Consider the following 15,300-nt stretch of genomic DNA (forward strand, 5'->3'; position numbering starts at 1 on the left):
CATCCATCCATCCATCCATCCATCCATCCATCCATCCATCCATCCATCCATCCATCCATCCATCCATCCATCCATCCATCCATCCATCCATCCATTAAGCAATCTGCATATATCACAAAATAAAGACATTCTTGAAACAATTCCTTAAAGTCTGCATTGAAACAGAGTAGATAAAAAACAAACTTTACAAACACTGGCTCATATTTGTTTATTCAGGGATATGCTTTTGCTAAGTCTGGGGAGCTGCTGACCCGCCGTCTGAGAAAAGTGGGCTTCCAGGCCATGCTGAGACAGGAAATTGGCTGGTTTGATGATCCCAGGAACAGTCCTGGGGCTTTGACTACCAGACTGGCCACAGATGCATCCATGGTGCAAGGGGTAAGTTTTTGTTTTCAGGGTTTATCTTACTTATTGGTGTGTTCTTTTGGGATGGTGATTATAGTTATAGCAAAAATAATTTCTGCAGGCAACAGGTTCCCAGATTGGCATGATCGTGAACTCACTGACCAACATTGGAGCCTCATTCATCATTGCCTTCTACTTCAGTTGGAAGTTAACATTAGTTATCATGTGCTTCCTGCCTCTTATTGGACTGTCTGGTATGTTCCAAGCCAAAATGCTGACAGGATTTGCAAACGAAGACAAAAAATCTATGGAAGCAGCAGGTCAGGTAAGCTGCTGTTCCTTCCCAGTACAAAACCAGATCATTCATTACTGAGCTGATATTTTGCTGTGAGTTTGAGAGCTACAAATAGTGTCTGTCCGACAGGTATCCAGTGAGGCTCTTGGGAACATCAGAACCATTGCAGGTTTAGCCAAAGAGCACTCATTTGTGGAGTCGTATGAGCAAAAACTGGAGCTGCCTTACAAATCTGCCAAGAAGAGAGCCAACATCTATGGCCTATGTTTCGGTTTTGCACAGTGTGTCATCTTCATGGCATATGCTGCTTCTTTTAGATATGGAGGTTACCTGGTCAGAGTTGAGGGGTTACCCTACATGCTGGTGTTTAGGTTGGTAAGACCCACAGTAATTTAAAAAATATATATATTTTAATATCATCCTTATGTTGATTCTGCACTCTTGCAATCTGTCCCTAGAGTGATTTCAGCCATTGTGATCAGTGGGACAGCACTGGGTCGAGCTTCCTCCTTCACTCCAGATTACGCCAAAGCCAAAATTGCTGCTGCTCAGTTCTTTCGACTGTTGGACAGGGTTCCTAAAATCAGCATGAACCACACAGATGGAAAGAAATGGGTCAGTGGGTTTCAAATCTTTAAATATTTTTTTTGCATTTTTATGAGTGTGTATTTTAAAAAGGACCTTATCCATTTATAGGAGATGTTCAAAGGAAAAATTGAGTTTCTTAATTGCAAGTTTACCTATCCGACAAGACCAGACATTCAAGTGCTGAGTGGCCTGGTTGTTTCGGTGAAGCCTGGGCAGACTTTGGCTTTTGTTGGGAGCAGCGGCTGTGGGAAAAGCACCAGCGTCCAGTTACTGGAAAGGTTTTACGACCCAGATGAGGGACAAGTGGTGCGTGTTGGTCAATTTACATGTTAACAGCACCAAATACTTAAAAATATATATATATATATACATATTCATTATTGTGCACAGAAAGGTAGCAAGCATTGTACATGCGCGCACGCACGCACACACACACACACACACACACACANATATATATATATATATATATATCAAGCAAAAGTAAAAAATACAACCAGTTTTGGAATGAAGGAAAAATAAATATATCCTCAAAAAAATTAAGTATACTTGCTTGGACTATGTATTGGATGGGTACTGGCATAAAAGTATGACTTTAAAAGGTTAGGGTTTCAACATAATTAAAATGTTCCATCCTGATGTTCCTTCTGTTAAAAAAAAAAAAAAAAAAACAAGATCCCAGATAAGTACTAGAGGCTCAGGGTTTTCCCCGACTGTATGTAACAAAGAGTAACCCATTGTTCCTCCTTCCCCACCTGTTGCTGTACTCTGCTGGTCAGCTTAAGGTAACATTTCAGAAGCAACTGGCAAGTTACAAATGACGTATGTTAGCTCCCTGCCTGGAGGCTCAAGCAGAGCAGGAAGCTGGACTAATTATTAGCGATATAATTCTCTTACACACCCAGTTGCACAATGGAAAAAAAAAATAGCATTCTGTGAAACTTAAAACTACTACCAAGCTTTGCAGAAAACAAATATGATAATCAACATGCTAGCTATTTTATTTTATTTTTTTGCATTTTGATTACATTTGTCTTAAACAAAAGTAATTAGATTATGTAGTGCTGCATTGTTTAAACATTTTTATACACACATCTTTAAAGCTTAAAAACATGATACCTTTAGAACCTCAGATCAGCCTATGCTTAGCGTGGGCAGCTTCAGGATGGCACAGTGATGATTGCAAGATGACTTAAAGATTTTTCATTTTAATGAAAACCTGTTTGAACACATTGGCCTCACCAGTCATTAGGAAAACTAGAGGGAGTTAGGCCATCTGCAATAAGACAGGAATTTTGACTATTCCTGTACTCATCAGCGGCCAGTGTGACAATACTCTTTCTTGTGGTCATTAACGAAATGGAGACGAATCAAGCCTCACAAGCTGTGGCTAAAACGCAAAAGATTACAATCCCAGCTTTTCGCACGTGCAACTCAGAGCCAGGTAATCTAAAGGTAAAATAACATTTATGCGAAACTTTAGATTTTTGTGTTGTTTTTCATTTAAAAAAAAGCAATAGGACACAAATGAACTCTGCAATAAAATATGTGATAAGAATTAAGGGCAAAGATTTCTGGAGCAGAAAGATCAGGTTTCCGCATCGTGAAGAGAGACTTTGTTAACAGGGTACTGTGTTTGGTTCGTGACATTCTGTAACAACCAGAAATTCAGCACCAACATCTTTAAAGGTGTTGAGAGTGAGATCTTAATATGGATACAAAAATCAAGCCCCCAGTGTATGATCATGTTTCTATTGTGACTTTTTATCCACATTACAATGGGTGAAACACTGCAGTGTTTTTGCTACCCAGTTTCCTTTAAAACATGAGATTCTTGCAGTAAGATGACACCAAGGAAGAAACACTGATGTAACACAGCATTTACATAAACATCCTATAAAAAAAACAAACAAAAAAAACAAGATATAACTTTTATTAAAAATAGTATTTATTCTTACAGCATTTAAAATGTTATTTGCTGTAATAATAATGTAAGTAAAATGATGATTTATCAACTTATGGAATAAACTGTCACTAACTTTAGTAGTAGGGCTAAATTTTGCAGAATAATATACGCTTTTGTCATCCTACTTCTTATAATAGTTGATATCAGTTGCTATTCAGTCAGGAGGGGCATTCTGTGTTCCCTTTGCTCCATACAGCTGAAGAAACCCCTGGCAACTCTGGCCCTTTCTATTAAAAGGCCTATAAACTGTAAGAATGGCATGTGTATCATTGTTTGCCATTTTAAAAGTATAAATATGTAACCCCTTGATGTAGAACTGCTTATACAATCCAGGGTTATACAGCAATGTAACCAAAACTGTGAAATGTGTTCCAACACAGCCGCTATATTAATAAATAATATATAAACACAGAAAATAGACCTGATGGATTTGAAGATAGAAAATTATAAAAGTTAAGCACTGAAGCCGAGTTACACATTAATCCTGTAATCCTGAGACTTCTTACATGAGCTGTGCTTGTCAAAACTTGTGAAGCAGCACTTCATCAACTCAAACCTTCACATATTTCATAAAGGCTTATATTGAAGGATAGATAGATAGATAGATAGATAGATAGATAGATAGATAGATAGATAGATAGATAAGATAGATAAGATAGATAGATAGATAGATAGATAGATAGATAGATAGATAGATAGATAGATAGATATTATCTTGCGTCAGTAACCAATATGTCATTAAAATAAAATAAAGATAAGAAAAATAAAAACTATGGTCCTGCATTTTGTGGAAAAACCCCCCAGCCGTCCTTAATGCTTCCGGAACGCTGCCGAGCTATCAGGCTGGGTAACTGGCTGGACAAGGTTCGGGAGTCACGCAAAAGGGACAGGATGAGAGGAGGCTCATCCAGCATGTATCCCGTCAAGTTTGATGAGAGACGGCTGTGTTTGCTAAGCGGTCAGACAGTTTGCGCTTCACCGGATACATGTGTAGCGTAAGCTGGATAAACAGGTTGTGCGTCTCTCTTTCTTAATAATGTGTAGGTGAACCACACACTGCACATACTGTAGTAAAAGAACATTTACTTTAGCAGTGCACAAATAGTCAGCAGTCAAGATTTAGACAGTTTAAGCATATTTGATTATAAACAGCGTAAGTGACATCTCATCCCAGTATTAAATGTTTGTTTGATTTAGCCATATTATGACAGAGCCGAAATTATTTTTTACTGGCCAGAAAAAAAATATGTCAAGTAAAACGTATTGTTTCAGATTTTTATGCACGCCGAACACGTTATGTGTTTTTTTTTAAATAAGATTTTAAGAGACACACTCCAAACAACAGAACTGTCCAAAACCCTATTTCTAACTGTTTTCAGACTAACGTCCTGTACGATATTTCTTCCGCTGGTCTTCTAGCCAAAAACATCTAATTTACAGGATCATAAAAAAATATATATTTGTACTTACCAGCGTTTTCTACTGCGGTCACTGCAGGAATTGGAGCAGCAGTCCCAAGAGGAACAGAGAATAAACTGGAAATTGCCTCAAAGTTTGTTTTCACCCGACTTGATTTGGTGACTTTCCACCCTGACTTCCGGCGATGTCAGCAGACATAGCAAATCAGCGCCACCTACTGGTTGAGATTATAATTACAGTCTTCAAGTGCCCTGTGGCTTTCATTCCTCCTCCCATTGAACATTTCGCACTTATTATTAATATGTGAAATGTAGCACTAGACAGGGAAGCATATTAATGATCACCGCTCCTGGACAAAAACGATCAAATAAACCCGAATCTTTAATCTTTTTATTAATCTAACAGCGCAGAAAGCACATTACTACCTTCATGTGCTCTCCACATAAAAGTAGTAGCTATATGTTTAAAGAAAAACGTTCGTGCACATAAACGTACTTGCTACTTTTATGTTTCACTTTTGTAATGCATCCGCATTTAATTAGAAATTACAGTACTCGTTTGGCAAAACATTTTAATCTGACAATGTTTTTTTATGTTTTTTATTGGCTTGTTGAAAAGAAACAAAAGGATATCAAGCAAAATACATTGACCAGCCACTCAACCTAATGTTCGATTTATAATAAAATATTTAAAATGTCAATGTTTTAGTGTTGCTAATTCATAATTAGCAGTAATTCCTAATGTAATACATTGAAAATCTTCAAATTGAACATCATTGCATTCTTTGTGTCCTTGACAATATATCAAATGATACAATGCTGCTTTTGTGAGTGCATTTGGAAGAACAGCTTAAACCCTTGATCTTATACAAACACTGTTGCTATATTCGAAACAGATTATATTAAATCATATATTTTATCAAATCTAAATGTTATTTTATTTCTTGCAGTAAACATGAAGATCACAGCTCACATGCAGTCACATCTGATTTGTTGCTGGTATCAAGCTCTTATCTCTGTGATATAAATCCTTTTTTATCAAGGCATAATTATAGGTCCCACCTTCCCTCTAAATTATTAATCGCCACCAGCATTGTCAATAGTTGGCTGTGTTGAGACGCTTTACCAAGGTCGAGAAAGAGTCACACGCTGTTAGACAAAGGCCCATAGTAAAAAGTTACATGTTTGATTCTGTTAGACACCAAGGTCCATTTCTCACGAAAAAGAAACGTTTTCTCAGGCCACAGAGACATGGTGTGATTTCAGGGAGTGTCTTCAGTCCATATAATCAGCTGCCCTCCTCTTTCTCCTCGGACGCTACAGACTTTTTTAGAAACTCTTCTCGGATGTAATGGTAAAAGCGTCTCCTTTCAGCGCTGAAAGTGAATAAAATAAGTAAAGTCTGAATGCTTTTCTTGGCTGATTTTGTGCTCCGTGTGTCAATACAAATTATGATTCATCGATCGGGATTTCCATTCCCAACAGCTGCAAGGAAAAACAAGTAAAGTCCAAAAGCTCTGCACTGCTGTTGTATCTCCTATACAACAACATAGTTACATAAGTTTTTTATTAATGCCCACATAATGCATAATTACGACAACTGAGTGATCATTTAATTTTTTTATTGTAAAAGAATTATTATCGTTCTCATGTGACCATATTTTTGGATTTCGAAATAAAGCATAATTTGTTGGTGAAACCTGGAGATAAAAAAAAAGAAACTTGGGGTGACTGCAGTATTTAATATGACATAAAGTTAGTGGGTTTTTTTCAAAGCAACATGCAGAACGTGAGGAGAGTTTGTTGTAAGCCCCAAACTTTCAATCTGTTGAAATGTTTGAGTGTGAGAAGCTCAAACCCCGGCGAGTTTCAACAAAAAGGATTTTAGTAAGAGGAGGTACATGGATGTCTTGTGTAACATAACAACTTCAACAGATGACAGTGTCAATATTTATTTTACTGATCTAAATTAACTAGAAAAGCACATTTGTTTTTGCAGCACTATCCATTATGCAAACAAATTTTAACAGTGATGGTTATGATTGTTGTTAATAAGCCTTAAATGACTTTCCTCTTTAAAATAGTTCACCAGTAAAAGTCCCTCGAAGGCATTTTATTCTCTGGAAGGAGACAAAATGACACCGCAAGGTTTAATGATGTACTATTAGAAATTCACTCATGATCATAATCAATGGCCTCCCGGTCATTACTCCCATTTTACAGTCCTCATTGATAAGGAGGAATATACGGTTATCGAGACAATATTTTTTGCTATCAAAACAGGTTAGCAAAGATTAATGTTTTGATCAAACTTTAGTCTAATAAATTGTAAATGTATTAGACTAAACCTTGCATTTTTCACCAATTTTTGCTTTAAATTTGCAGCCTGGTTGATATAATTGTTAACATGACCCTTATCAGTCTAATTGAAGTGAAGATAATGGGAAAACGGAGGCATAGGTCAACCTGGTAATACGATAAAAATTCTTTGCAAGAGCCTCAGTGTTGCTGATGGATTGAGGAAGACGTCCAGGTAAGGTGCATTTTTACTTTCCGACTGCACAGTCGTCTCAGTTGCTTTGCTTACTAAGGAAAAAAAATATTAAGTTGGTTTTCTTTTAATAAAGCTTACAAATAACGTTGCCATTAAACCACATAGAGTAGTGAGTTACTTCAAAATTTGTACAAATGTTACATCCATCCAAAGGCCCTAAGTGAAACACTATTTTTCCAGTAAAAACAACAATCTGAGCTTTATCTTTATATTCATTTTTAAATGAATAAATCATGTTTCTCCTTCGATTTTTTTATGTTTGTATTACTATTTCAGGTTAACGCGGTATTGAATAAGACTGTGTTGGCTAGCATGAAGAAATCTAAGAAACATGATCTATCTGATGCTGATAATACAGGCAAGAAATTAGATTTTAATTTTCTTATTTTATATTTCTTTTAAATCTGATAACTTTTAACACTGTCTTTTTTTTCAGCAGGCACTCAGAGCAGGTAAGTTTATAATGAGACGCTTTTGTCATCTTTAAGATTACAAGTTTAAAGTAAATACTTATATTATTTCAAGAAGTGGATTAAGAAAGACATTTGTGTTTTATTTTTCAGAGATGACAAGGAAAAGGAAAAAACACTAAGCATTGGATACTTTCAGCTGGTAGTTATTTGCTTTTGTTAAATTATTTCCTATATCTCCTGGTTTTTGATATCAGTTTCTTTGTCATAAAATTAAGTGTTTTATGACATTGTAACGTTTTTTTTTTCTTTTGCATCTTGCGGTCATTGGATCCGTCTGGATATTCTGGCTTTCTCCTACAGTCCAAAAAACGTGACTGTTAGATTAATTGATTACTCTAAATTGAGATTAGATGTGTGTGTGTGTGTGTGTGCGTGTGTGTGTGTGTGTGTGTGTGTGTGTGTGTGTGTGTGTGTGTGTGTGTGTGTGTTTGCATGGTTGTTTACCCGGTATGTTTTTGTGTTACCTTGTGATGAACTGGTGATCTGTCCCGGGTGTATCCCGCCCTGGACTTAGTCATTGCTTAAGATAGGTACCCACCTCCTACACCTCTGCAAGGACTGTAAGGCATAGATAATGGACGGGGGATGTTTTTATCCCTAAACCTGGTATTAGTATATAGGCTGTTAAATGCTTTGTCTTCCTGAGCTAGGTTGGATTATGGTTCAGCGCTTTGGTCAAATTGTTCATCAACAGAGCACCAGTCCCATCGTGCCCCAGTTTGTTCCAGCAAAGCTTCATGAGCTTTGGGGGATCCTGGATTGTTCCTGAACTCTGTAACCACATTTGTTTCATCTGAGGGGAACAGTTTGAGTCAGATGGTTGAAATTTTGGATACAGCTGGGGGTTCTAGCAGGACAATGCTCCTTAACACATAAAACCTTGTGCACCCAATGCTTGTTTGTAAAATGATTGAAATATTTCTTTATATAATCATTTCAACAAAAGGGTGGTTTAATTGCATATTTAAAATGCCAGACTGATGCATAATGAGTGTATGGAATGACTTGACCCTAAAGCTCTTTGTCTTGCTTAACATGCTACAAAAACTCTCCTAACTCAGGATGACAAAGCATTTAATGGATGCTGCTTTTATTTTGAAACATAACATCAATATGATGACACTGTGAAATGTCTGCTAAAACATATATCAGTGTTCGGTACAGAATCCGCACAAAGTACTGGTCCGGGGTCCATTTAAGCTTTCAGGTCCTGAAAGAACCCAGGTTGCTTTCAGCTCGTCTACATTGTTGGCTCTGATGTACTTCATCTTTGCTTTAAAATTTTAATTGACTATCTATGTGGTTCAGGTCAGTTTTCTGGCCAGTCAAGCACAATGGTCATTTAACCTGATATTGGTAGTTTTTGCCATGGACAGGTGCCAAGTTGTACTGGAAAGTAATATTTGCATGTTCATTAAATATACGTTTTATTCCCATTATTGTATAAAAAAAGCACTTGTATATATATTTCTTAAAGACAACCATTTATGACAGAAACTCTGCACTTATTTTCTCTACTTAAAGTTTCGATTTGCCACCTGGAGAGACAAACTGATGATAGTGGTGGGAAGCCTGTGTGCCCTGATCCATGGCTCAGCTTCGCCTCTCATGCTCCTGGTGTACGGCATGATGACCAACACTTTTGTGGCTTATGAGCTGGAAGTCCAAGAGCTCAAAGACCCAAACAAGGAGTGCATAAACAACACCATTCATTGGACCAATGGCTCCATTTATGAAACAACTGACAATACCACGGTTTCTTGTGGGTAAGTCAGGAGTGCACCGCCGAGGTGATTAATTATTGATTGTTGCTTTCACTTCTCTGTCTTCACAGGGTGAATATCGAAGCACAGATGACCATGTTTGCATATTATTACATTGGCATCGGGTTAGGTGTTCTGATTGTTAGTTACTTTCAGGTTTGTTTAAACATTTAGCTTTAATTTGAAAATCTTCTGAGCACAAATGCATCGTAGATGAAAGAAAATGAAATACCGTTGATTCTGTGTTTTAGATTGTCTTCTGGGTGTCAGCAGCTGCAAGACAAACTCACAAAATCAGAAAAACGTATTTCAGGAAAGTTATGCAAATGGAAATTGGATGGTTTGACTGCAACTCTGTTGGGGAACTGAACACAAGGATATCTGAGTAAGTCTTCAGGTAAAATAACAAAAAAAACTGTCACTGTTGCAAAAAGAATTACATCTGATACATTGCTTTTTCTTCTATCCGCTCTCCCCTCATAGTGATATCAACAAGATCAACAATGCTATTGCCGATCAGGTGTCCATTTTCATCGAAAGGATCTCAACGTTTGTGTTTGGCTTCACGGTTGGATTCATTGGCGGGTGGAAGCTGACTTTGGTTGTCATAGCAGTCAGCCCTCTGATTGGCATAGCTGCTGGACTCATGGCCATGGTAGTAAAATGACTATGCTTTACAACCAGCAAATAGATGACAGTTTTTAATTTTTCTGAGAGTTTGTGTCCTCTGCAACTTAAGGCTGTGGCCAGACTAACTGGAAGAGAGCTGACAGCCTACGCAAAGGCAGGAGCAGTGGCAGACGAGGTCCTGTCATCCATCAGGACGGTTGCAGCGTTTGGAGGGGAGGAAAAGGAAGCTGAAAGGTAATTTTGTTAAACTGTATGAATGATAAAACAATTATTTTCCTACTGCATTTAGATATGTATTTTGTTCACCTATACTTGTACTTTAATGATTTGTCATATTTAACAAAAAATAACACATTTATTCTTTTTGTATTGGTTATTGGTTTAAGCGTTTGATTTTAATCTGTGAAGCATTTTCTTGTTGCTGTTAATGTGAACAGTGCAACATAAATATAGTTTGATTGATTAATTGATGTGTGACAGGTATGACAGAAACCTCATTGAAGCTCAGAACTGGGGTGTAAAAAAAGGTTCAATTATAGGAGTGTTTCAAGGATACCTGTGGTGCATCATCTTCCTGTGCTATGCCTTGGCCTTTTGGTACGGGTCTAAACTAGTCATTGACACCAAGGAACTGACTCCAGGGAGCCTAATTCAGGTAAACGAAGCTAAGCACAACATATTTTATGTTGAGTAGTTTTTTTATTTATTTATAGAAATATTACATTTAAAATCTAATATTAAGTTTTTGTCATAAATGAGACACTGAGCATCTTTAAAAGCATTTAGGATGCTGAAGTTCACATAATATTTAATCTATAAATAGAATGTACTACTACAATGAATAATAGATGTTTTTGAAAAAAAAAAGTGCATTGTACTTCTGCTTCAATGTTTGGTTGCCCTGTCGTATGTCAGGTTTTCTTTGGAGTGCTGATGGCAGCTATGAACCTTGGCCAGGCCTCACCATGTCTGGAGGCCTTTGCTTCTGGTCGGGCAGCAGCAAAAAATATTTTTGAAACAATTGATCGGGTAATGTAACATGTTCTCAGAGGAAATAAAGTTTGGGCAGAGCTGAAACACAATAGCATAAAATAATATGCTTCCACTTTCACAGGAACCAGAAATTAATTGTTTCTCAGATGATGGACATAAATTAGACAAAGTAAAGGGTGACCTGGAGTTCCACAACATCACCTTCTTCTATCCATCTCGACCTGACGTTAAGGTAACTCAACTTGCCCAATGTCCATCCTGCTCTCGCTTTGGTCTTAGTAAAGCTTGTGAAATTCCAACTGCTTACTCAGATTTTAGATAACCTGAGTATGCAGATTAAGGCGGGAGAAACGACTGCTTTTGTTGGACCGAGTGGATCTGGAAAGAGCACCACAATTCAACTCATTCAAAGATTTTATGATCCACAGGAAGGAACGGTAACAATCTACCTGCACGGCTAAAGCACATATAAAACTAAAGGCTTCATAATAATCTTTAATTGTAACTCTCATTCCCAGGTGTCTTTGGATGGCCATGATATTCGCACATTAAACATCCAGTGGCTCCGTTCTCTCATTGGTATTGTGGAGCAGGAACCAGTGCTGTTTGCCACAACTATTGCTGAAAATATACGCTACGGCCAGCCTGGAGTAACCACGGAAGAAATCATCCAAGCATCAAAAGAGGCCAATGCTTACAACTTTATTATGGCTCTCCCACAGGTACAGCTCTGTGTAACAATGCAGTGTACATGCTGGTATTGGATTTTGCATAATTAAAAACAACAACAACAACAACAACAAAACAACTAAAATACAATTTTGGATTGATTACACAGAAGTTTGACACACTAGTGGGTGAAGGTGGAGGCCAGATGAGTGGAGGACAGAAGCAGAGGATTGCAATAGCTCGAGCTCTCATCAGAAACCCTAGGATCCTGCTGCTGGACATGGCCACATCAGCCCTAGACAATGAGAGTGAAGCTGTAGTCCAAGAAGCTCTGGATAATGTTAGTTCACTCACAAGTACACTTTAAGGAAAATCCAACATTTCAACTTGGTCTGGGGAATAACAGCCAGATTTTCCTGCAGGTACGTGCAGGAAGGACAACCATCTCCATCGCCCACCGTCTGTCCACAATCAGAAATGCAGATGTGATTGTCGGATTTGAACATGGACGTGCTGTGGAGAGAGGAACGCACAGCGAGTTACTAGAAAAGCAAGGCGTGTACTTCACTCTTGTGACCCTGCAGAACCAAGGTTCACCCAACACAGCTAATGGTAAGACATCTGAGGGATATGACTGCAAATAAGACTAGAAAGTATCTATTTGTAAAGGTTTGTCAGCTTTTTGATCATTAAAATGTCCCAAATTAGTGTTAGAGTCTAGAGCAGATTAAAAGTTTTATATAAAAAGTGCATGTTTAAAGATTAGTTAAATTTAGGATGAGCATACTTTGGTTCATTTAAATTATTTTGTTACTATATATATATTTTTTTTATTAAGTCAGTTTTTTATGCTAACCCTATAATCTTAGTTGCCTTTATGTCTAGTGTTAGCAAAACTGCAGATAACGAGAAAATATGAGAAAAATATAGTCCAATATCTGTGAGAATAAGGTCCAGTGAAGCTCCAGGATGGATGGACTGATGGACTGTTGGACACAAATGTTGTGAACCACAATGAACAGCGGGATTATTCATTATGAAAACAGGGAGTGGGCAGGTTGAGAAAAGAAAACACAGAAAAGCAACCACCTAAGGAGGAGAGTTGTCAAAACATGACTGAACTTGAACAGAACAGAAAACGTTGCTCTTTGGAGGGCAGGACATACATGAAAAAGAAGGATTACTACAAAGTCTGTGAGTCAAAGTAGTTTTACCTTTAATTAGCACTATAGTTAGCACACTGGGTTGTATGTAATTGGATCTGTCTGCATGATTTGGATTGTATTGAAATACATTTGACTGACGTGAACTGATATGAGAACAAATAACTGAACATGAATTCAACCTCATTGTGTGTTCAGTGCCATGAGGTGACAATAAATATATGTAATTAGAGCTACATTAGGACAGTAGAACTGAACTGAACTGAATTTATTTCAGTTGAATAAATGGTAGTGTGCATACACATTGGGAGTAAATGGCAGCAGGTACAGGGCAAGGTAATGATGATAAATCATCTCAGTGTAGGCAAGAAGTGAAACCAGCAAAACAAAACAAACAAAGCAAAGATTGCCATTGTGAATCAGCAGACTGCATAATGACTGAGTAGCAGGACTTGTCTTATGTTGTCTACATGTTGTTTTCCTTTTCTTTTGTTGTTTGATATTTACAGATGAGCCCATAAATAGTCACTGATCCATTTTTACAGCTGGATGTAAAATAAACATTTTTGCATAGACAATGGTGAAAACATTACTCAAAAATTTCCTTTATTGCATTGTGTCCACTGTAAATGGAAATGTAAAATGCAAACACAGCATTACACACACCCATGACAAAACAAGCAGCTCATATAGCAGACAGATAAGCCTAAACACACCCCGGAGCCCTGCTTTATGCTGAGCAGGCTTTTGGTTTTTCCGCCTTAGCTCTCCCAACCTAAAATCATCAGAAAACTGTGGATGGACCCAGAAGTAGGTGCACATGTGAGAGAGCCAAAGAATCTCACAGAACTAGATGCGCCCTGCACAACGAGTAAACAAACCACAATGGAAAAACTCAGCTGGCACGACAGACCGTGTTGACTAATGGGAGTTGTTACGTTACTTTTGTTTTAAGATCATTTTTCTTGTTTGCTTTGTGAACATGTATAGCAGGAAGTTACAAATCATGTCACTGGTAGCTATGAAAAAGAGGTAATCCAATACTCTGGGAGTCTAGATATTTCAAACAGCAACTCAGGATAGTTAGTTTCCACAAACTTTATGTCTGTGTTGCATTGGGTTTTTTTTCAATACAAGGTTAGGCGGAAATCTTCCATTAAGTATACATGCCATTCATGCTTTTGGTTTAATTGGCTGGAAACCTTTAGAGTTGTTATGAAACTTCTTTGATCATTCTTGTTGCAGAAGTCATTACTGAACCAAATGAGGATGAATTTGATCTAAAAGTTGGGAATTCTAGACATGGAAGTTGTAGATCTACCAAAAGGTAAAACAGATTGTACACTTAAAACATGAGAATAGCACTAGATTATCAACAAATAATTGATCTTCTCAACCTCAACCAGCAGGAGGTCTGTACGCCTGCGATCTCGGAGCCAACTGTCAAGTGACTTTGTCCCAGACGCATTGTCCGGAAGCTTCATGATCCCTTCGGATCTCCAGATAACACCTAAAGATGTAACCCCTCCATTTGTGATTAAGAACTTGCTAAATCTATGGCTAGATTCGCTTTCATACAGATCTGTCAACAGGTGACTGAGGATGACCCTGAAGAAAACAAAGAGTCAGCTCCAGTTGCACGGATCCTGAAGTACAACCAACCAGAATGGCCGTACATGCTGTTGGGATCACTGGGAGCTGCAGTCAATGGCTCAGTCAACCCCGTCTATGCGGTCCTGTTCAGCCAGATTCTCGGGGTAAGAACTCCTCACGTGATGACTGTACAATCATGTTCTTCGTTACAAGTTGAGCTGGTTGGATTGGTTATTGTAAACATATTGTTTAGTAAAGCATTTCTTTTTTAGATTTTCTAATTCTGTGCTTTTTTTTTTCAGACTTTTGGCGTTCAGGACTTAAATCAGCAGCGGAAAGAGATCAACGGGATCTGCATTCTGTTTTGCATTGTGGCTGTGATCAGTTTCTTTTCACAGTTTCTGCAGGTTATCTCTCTTTCTCCTAAGAATTATAAAAATGGTCATAACATGTTTAGAAAAATGTGCACACATGTAGAATCTCAGGTGAGGCTGGTTGTTAGAAAATAAAAAAAATTGTGGATTTTTGGCAAACTCTACAAATTTAATACAAACTTGAAAAACATAATGAAAGAGCACATGTATGCTCATTGTACAACAAATATTGCCCATCATTTTTAGGTTGGAAAATTTGGAAGTAAAAATGTGAGAAGAAATATAATTATTCATTTTAATATTTAAGGCTCATCTAATTGCATAAAATTAGCATTTTAAATAGACATATGTTCCCTTTTGAGAGAAACTGTCCCCAAAGCAATCCATCCATCCATCCATCCATCCATCCATCCATCCATCCATCCATCCATCCATCCATCCATCCATCCATCCATCCATCCATCCATCCATCCATC

The 15,300-nt window shown here is 37.6% G+C and overlaps 2 protein-coding genes across 2 annotated transcripts in view; one reads left to right on the forward strand and one right to left on the reverse strand.

Annotated features, from left to right (window-relative positions):
- dhrs9 (dehydrogenase/reductase (SDR family) member 9) overlaps positions 1-4,807 on the reverse strand; it is a 25,018-nt gene extending 20,211 nt beyond the window's left edge. Inside the window, exon 1 of the mRNA XM_008404061.2 lies at positions 4,665-4,807. The gene's annotated coding sequence lies outside the window, so the exon portion shown is untranslated. The remainder of the gene's footprint in view (positions 1-4,664) is intronic.
- A 4,377-nt stretch (positions 4,808-9,184) lies between these two features.
- Positions 9,185-15,300, forward strand: part of abcb11a (ATP-binding cassette, sub-family B (MDR/TAP), member 11a) — a 9,320-nt gene continuing 3,204 nt past the window's right edge. The window contains exons 1-16 of the mRNA XM_008404115.2: positions 9,185-9,405; positions 9,474-9,558; positions 9,654-9,787; positions 9,886-10,057; positions 10,142-10,266; positions 10,513-10,687; positions 10,948-11,061; positions 11,147-11,257; positions 11,337-11,462; positions 11,544-11,747; positions 11,864-12,034; positions 12,117-12,306; positions 14,103-14,184; positions 14,264-14,375; positions 14,450-14,614; positions 14,753-14,857. Coding sequence (XP_008402337.1) covers positions 9,194-9,405; positions 9,474-9,558; positions 9,654-9,787; positions 9,886-10,057; positions 10,142-10,266; positions 10,513-10,687; positions 10,948-11,061; positions 11,147-11,257; positions 11,337-11,462; positions 11,544-11,747; positions 11,864-12,034; positions 12,117-12,306; positions 14,103-14,184; positions 14,264-14,375; positions 14,450-14,614; positions 14,753-14,857 — 2,283 coding nt within the window. The 5' untranslated portion in view covers positions 9,185-9,193. The remainder of the gene's footprint in view (positions 9,406-9,473; positions 9,559-9,653; positions 9,788-9,885; positions 10,058-10,141; positions 10,267-10,512; positions 10,688-10,947; positions 11,062-11,146; positions 11,258-11,336; positions 11,463-11,543; positions 11,748-11,863; positions 12,035-12,116; positions 12,307-14,102; positions 14,185-14,263; positions 14,376-14,449; positions 14,615-14,752; positions 14,858-15,300) is intronic.

Source organism: Poecilia reticulata, linkage group LG2 (genome assembly GCF_000633615.1).
Source record: "Poecilia reticulata strain Guanapo linkage group LG2, Guppy_female_1.0+MT, whole genome shotgun sequence".
NCBI lineage: Eukaryota > Metazoa > Chordata > Actinopteri > Cyprinodontiformes > Poeciliidae > Poecilia > Poecilia reticulata.